This window comes from Bombyx mandarina, chromosome 18, assembly GCF_030267445.1.
Source record: "Bombyx mandarina strain Sakado chromosome 18, ASM3026744v2".
NCBI classification, from domain to species: domain Eukaryota; kingdom Metazoa; phylum Arthropoda; class Insecta; order Lepidoptera; family Bombycidae; genus Bombyx; species Bombyx mandarina.
In genome coordinates this window covers 74,895-80,894 of record NC_143224.1, presented here as the reverse complement: position 1 = coordinate 80,894, position 6,000 = coordinate 74,895, and the positions used below count along the sequence as shown (strand labels likewise).

Genomic DNA, 6,000 nt, shown 5'->3' with positions numbered 1-6,000 from the left:
AGCCCACCTGATGTTAAGTGGTTACTGGAGCCCATAGACATCTACAACGTAGACGCGCCACCCACCTTGAGATACAAGTTCTAAAGTCTCAGTATAGTTACAACGGCTACCCCACCCTTCAAACCGAAACGCATTACTGCTTCACGGCAGAAATAAGCAGGGCGGTGGTACCTATCCGCGCGGACTCACAAGAGGTCCTACCACCAGTAAACCTACCACCAGTTCCTGTCGGAGTGGGCTTTCGCGACCGGCCTCTGTCTTCTGAACAGATGTTCGGTCGCGACCTGCGTGCGGTGGAACGGGGAATCACACGTGGACGTGTCGTTCGCGTCTCCGTCCGCCGCACGCCGTGTCCGTGGCTGGCGTGTTCTCGAGGGGGCGGAGACGCTCTCGGACCATCGGTTCGTCCGATTTGAGCTCTCCGTTTCCACCTTGTTGAACGCGCCGGACGAAGACACCCGCGGTGAGGAGGAGCTCCCGCGTAGTGCTCCCCGATCATTCCCGCGATTGGTACTGAAGCGCCTGAACAAGGTGCTTGCGGTGGAGACGGCCACAGTGGCCGCGTGGGCGCCGATGCCCGCGCGTCTAGTGGACGTGGAGTTGGAGGCCGAATGGTTCCGGGGTACGATGCGTCGCGTCTGCGATGCTGCGATGCCCTGGGTCAGCGGTCACGCTCCGCGTGGCGGTGTACCATATTTTTCGATATTAAAATGGAGTGGTGTGATAAAGAAAACCGAATCGCTGTGATTGCATTACACAAAGTAGGTATGGAGCCAAATGCAATATTTAAAATTCTCCATACGCTTGGTATTAGTAAAATGTTTGTGTACTGGGCTATTAATAGGTGCAATGAGACCTCCTCTGTTTGTGACAGAAAAAGATCTGGCCGTCCACGTAGTGTTCGTACGAAAAAGGTAAGGGAAAGAATTCGAAGAAATCCTGTTCGAAAGCAAAAGATTTTATCTCGGGATATGAAGATAGCACCTAGAACCATGTCGCGTATTTTAAAAGATGACTTAGGACTTGCAGCCTATAAGAGACGTACTAATAATTTCTTAACCGATAATTTAAAAGAGAATAGGGTGGTAAAATCGAAACAACTACTGAAGCGGTACGCAAAGGGAGGTCATAGAAAATTTTTGTTTACGGATGAGAAATTTTTTACAATTGAGCAACATTTTCACAAACAAAATGAATGTGTTTATGCTCAAAGATCTAAGGAAGCTTCCCAATTAGTCGACAGAGTGCAACGTGGGCACTATCCGACTTCAGTGATGGTTTGGTGGGGTATTAGCTATGAAGGAGTGACTGGGCCATACTTTTGTGAAAGAGGTATCAAAACATCGGCACAAGTGTATCAAGATACCATTCTTGAGAAGGTAGTGAAGCCACTTAACAACACCATGTTCAATAATCAAGAATGGTCCTTCCAGCAAGACACGGCGCCAGGTCATAAAGCTCGGTCTACGCAGTCTTGGTTGGAAACGAACGTTTCGGACTTCATCAGAGCTGAATGAAGACTGGCCGTCGTCTAGTCCCGATCTTAATGCGCTGGATTATGATTTATGGTCAGTTTTAGAGAGTACGGCTTGCTCTAAACGCCATGATAATTTGGAGTCCCTAAAACAATCCGTACGATTGGCAGTGAAAATTTTTTCCATGGAAAGAGTGCGTGCTTCTATTGATAACTGGCCTCAACGTTTAAATGACCGTATTGCAGCCAGTGGAGACCACTTCGAATAATTTTTTTATACTTTAAATTTAGCAGGCTGAAGTGGCAATGGGCCGGTCACATCTGTCGAGCCAGCGACGCCAGGTGGGGGAGGAAAGTCCTCGAATGGAGGCCACGGATGGGTACAAGGAGCGTGGGGCGTCCCCAACCAGGTGGACTGACGACTTAGTGCGCACGGCGGGAAGTCGTTGGATGTGGAAGGCGGAGGACCGCATTATGTGGAAGGCATTGGGGAAGGCCTATGTCCAGCGGTGGGCAGATAAAGGCTGATGATGATGATGATGATGATGACTTTAAATTGTTTTATATTTATGTATTAAACTAACACACTGTAAAAGTAATAAATGTTATTTGCCATAGATTTTTTTTTGTTTTCTTTTGTAACAGTATTTATGGCCAGGCTAAGTATTGTCCATATTCCAGACAGATCCTGTGGTACTGAGATAGCAATAGTCGAAATTTTCAGGCACCTACGTTGTGGGCGTTTGTTATCGGATGTTCTAGAAAGAAATTGATTTCCGGTACCAACGAATACCTTATATGGTCATTATGAATCTATCGCTAGTTAAAGCGCGCGGTTTTCATTCATTGTAACAACTAGTTATTTTGTTTGTTTGTGAGTAATTATTTTTGTATTAATTTAATATTTTTAAAATTTTGTTACGACGTAGCAATATCCCCTCTCCAAGAGAAAGGATTATACGTAGTAAAATCCGCTGCGGTAAGCGCCTAATAAGGATAGAACCACCCAGTAACAAATACCTACCATGCGACCTAGCAGACGACCTGTCATAGTTGTCTGAGGAAATTTATAATCAACAGACTACCATACAACTAGAATACAACTCTATTAAAAGATTGTACTCGAGAACAGCACTGCATGACAAAGAGCGTCTAAGAGGAAGAATACTGTGTACGTGTAACATTCGGAACGAATCGGCACTGTGAAATACGTTTGGTCTTTCATGAATTTGTTACAGTCACGACCCGCTGTAACGAGAATATTAGTGTAGGCTTACTTGGTAACGCCTGAAAATTTAATTTTGTTTTTTTTTTTTAAATTAACGTCATCTAGCGTGTACGTGGTGCAGTGTGGAGAAATCAAATTATTTTAAAAACACAAATAAGTTCACTCACTCGACATTGCATGTCGTGACTGTGCGATCTTGTCTATTGTTCGAAAGCAAGGTTTGCACATCACTGGCATGCAGAATCTTCGAGAACCGACAGACAATTACTATAAAAAGACAAGTCACTTTGTCCAAGTCCTTTTTCTGTCAACATCTCTCGAGCTGCGAGGTGATAGTATTCTTAAGCATTTGCCAAAGTTAATTGAATAATTCCTTGGTGTTGTGTAATAAACCAGGGTAAGTGTTTTATAATTTATTCTCCACACTGTGTCCACAAACTGTAATTAAATAAAATTTAACATCACTATGTCTTATCGCGTAGGTCCTAGTAACTGGTACATAATATGTACAACAGTTAAGGTGCGGAGAGTGACCTTCAGTTCACCTTCAAGATCCCACAGTACCTTACTGTGTGGACGCTGCCGGAAGCGAGGTGCTCTGGCTAGGCGATCCAAGAAGGATACTTGACTACGGTAGACTAAGAACACACCCGCATTCACAGCCTTGCTTGAATTCAGTAACCCCAGTTGCTGGGAAGCGATCCGGTGAAGCCTTCATTGTTTCTTGTTAACTAAGTTAAATCGGTGAAGCCTTTATTGTTTCTTTTTAACTAATTTAAATTAATTTTCTTTGTGTAACTTTCTCGTGTGTTCGGTATACCTACCTGTACCTACCTACTGTACCTGTAACATTGTACCTGACCATTCACTAGAACTTTGTAAACTATTGTAATAATTTTAACCTTAATATTTGTGTGGAATAAACACAACATTGTTATTTTTAATTGTTTTAATTTATTGGTGTAAGTCTCCCAGAGCGGTAAGTGGTGGCGCCCTGAGATCCTCCTCACAGATCTCCTGTTCACCGGTTGTCTACCGGTGGTGACGTTTCTTGAAGTGGTGCGACTCGGCCCCGTGTCTCTCGACCCATAGACCACCTTTTGGGGAGACGCGACTGGGCCTCATGTAACATCGGCATACCAGGGGCACCCTTAGACACAGGCACGTTATAACTTAAAGAGTCACTACCCGCTCTATACGCCCAGAACATAACACAACAAGACGAATAAGACCCATACTAGAGGTCGCAAACCGCCATACATGCGCAAAACGCAAAACAATAAACGAATTAGGCCCACAAAGCAAGCAAAAAAAAAAGAAACAATCTCCCAACTAAATTTTAACCTTCGTGTAGGCTTATTTTTTTAATTCATCACATAAACGTAGACAGAGACCGAAGCGTAACAACTTTTTAAATTAAAATTTTTGTCGATGAGAGAAAGAAAGAAAGAAAATCTAAACCAATATTCCGAAACACTACGTATCAAGGAAAACAAGAATCGAGCCGTTAACGGTGACGACTATGATAAATATACGAACAATTTATTAAAACAAAATTAAATAAACTAAGCGGCATTGCGAGTATGTTTAGTCTTTAGCAAATTTGTTACACTACTCATCACTTATATTGTCGATCATTCTGACTTTATTTTAAAAAAAAACTTTGTATAATTTTAAGCACTCGATTAATTTGAGAAGATCTGAAATTAATGAAGATTCATACTGTTACCAACTTACTTAATTATAATATAATCTTAAGCGTGAGAGATTAGATATGGCATCGGCCAGCGCAGTCCTGTATAAAAGCGAGAAGTGGAGCAGTGAAACCGTCTGTCCCTTCGCGTTCCAAGATGAAGCTCTCCGCTATAATTCTGTTGAGCCTCGTGTCCGCAGCCCTCTGCTACGAGGAGCCTCTGCGCTACTACCACGAGAACGTGGGCATCCCGGAGGCAGCGCGCATTAAGCAGGCGGAGGAAGCTGTAGACTTTGACGGCTCCAGGATTGTGGGAGGATCTGCGGCCAACCTCGGCCAATATCCTTACTTGGTATGTTCAATTAATTTTCACTAAATTGAATAAAGTTGATCTGCTTATAAATAAGAAAAGATACACTTCTGTTCAATAATAAATTTAAAATGCAGATTTCTACATCAAGATATGTACCTACAAAATTTGTTGCCAGAATTTAATGTAGGTATTTACCTGCATAAAATTATAATATAGTGGATATTGTTTTCAGGGAGGTCTTATTATAACCTTGACGACCGGTGCACAGTCCGTCTGTGGCTCCTCTCTGCTGACCAACACTCGTCTGGTGACGGCCGCTCATTGCTGGTTCGATGGCAGGAACCGAGGTCGTCAGGTCACCGTCGTGTTGGGCTCCGTACGCCTCTTCTCCGGCGGCACTAGGATCAACACGCCCAACGTTCAAATGCACGGCAACTGGAACCCTTCCACGATCGCCAATGATGTTGCTGTTATCTCAATTAACCACGTGGGCTTCTCCAGTGAGTTGATGCATCAGCTATGTTTGCTAAGACTTAAAGGGTTTGTCGAGAAATCGAAGTAAATGAAGTGACTTGAATCGCTCCACAGACACGATCAACCGCATCAGCCTGGCGACCGGTAGCGCCAACTACGCCGGTACCTCGGCCCAGGCTGCTGGATTCGGACTCACAGCTGACAGTAAGATAGCGTTCATTATGTAATTAGATGGAATGTTATAAATAATTACCTTACGTTACGTATACTCGTATGTTTCAAGCTACGAGTTATAACGACGTATGTGTTGCTAGGCGAGATATAATACATTTGCAGATGCCGCTATCACCACGAACCAGGTCCTGAGCCACGTCACCCTGCAAGTTATCACCAATTCCGACTGCAGACGGACTTTCGGTACCAGAATCCGCGACTCGACCATCTGCACCAGCGGAGCCAACGGCCGCAGCACCTGCCGCGGAGACTCCGGCGGCCCGCTCTCCATCTCCAGCGGCGGACGGCGCCTGCTGGTCAGTCACTCTTCACGAATGAGTACAATGCTGTATCTATGCAGATACCTCAGTGTTTTCAATATCACTTTTACTTAGTAAATATGTACAGATTACTGGTTGTTACAGATCGGCATCACCTCGTTCGGTGCTGCTTCCTGCCAGCGCGGTTTCCCTGCTGCTTATGCCAGAGTTACGTCCTTCGCTTCCTGGATCAACTCCAGACTTTAAACGGAACTCATCAATTGCTTCTTCTCAATAAATTACTATAAAATTTAAGTAGAATTTCTCATTTTATTCTTGTTCTTT

At 44.0% G+C, this 6,000-nt stretch overlaps 1 protein-coding gene across 1 annotated transcript; it reads left to right on the top strand.

Annotated features, from left to right (window-relative positions):
- Window positions 1-4,522: 4,522 nt before the first annotated feature.
- LOC114249734 (epithelial serine protease) lies at window positions 4,523-5,970 on the top strand. The gene is made up of 5 exons (XM_028183404.2): window positions 4,523-4,747; window positions 4,941-5,208; window positions 5,297-5,386; window positions 5,519-5,712; window positions 5,821-5,970. Exons 1-5 carry the CDS (start codon window positions 4,553-4,555, stop codon window positions 5,920-5,922), a joined length of 849 nt encoding a protein of 282 aa, XP_028039205.2. The 5' UTR covers window positions 4,523-4,552; the 3' UTR covers window positions 5,923-5,970.
- Window positions 5,971-6,000: the final 30 nt, after the last annotated feature.

What these genes read in the sequence shown, in the direction of transcription:
- LOC114249734 (XM_028183404.2), top strand. Translation starts at nt 4,553, where the DNA reads ATGAAGCTCTCCGCTATAATTCTGTTGAGCCTCGTGTCCGCAGCCCTC. An exon ending in TCGGCCAATATCCTTACTTG is followed by an intron (nt 4,748 to 4,940) that starts GTATGTTCAATT and finishes TATTGTTTTCAG; the next exon opens with GGAGGTCTTATTATAACCTT. An exon ending in ATTCGGACTCACAGCTGACA is followed by an intron (nt 5,387 to 5,518) that starts GTAAGATAGCGT and finishes ATACATTTGCAG; the next exon opens with ATGCCGCTATCACCACGAAC.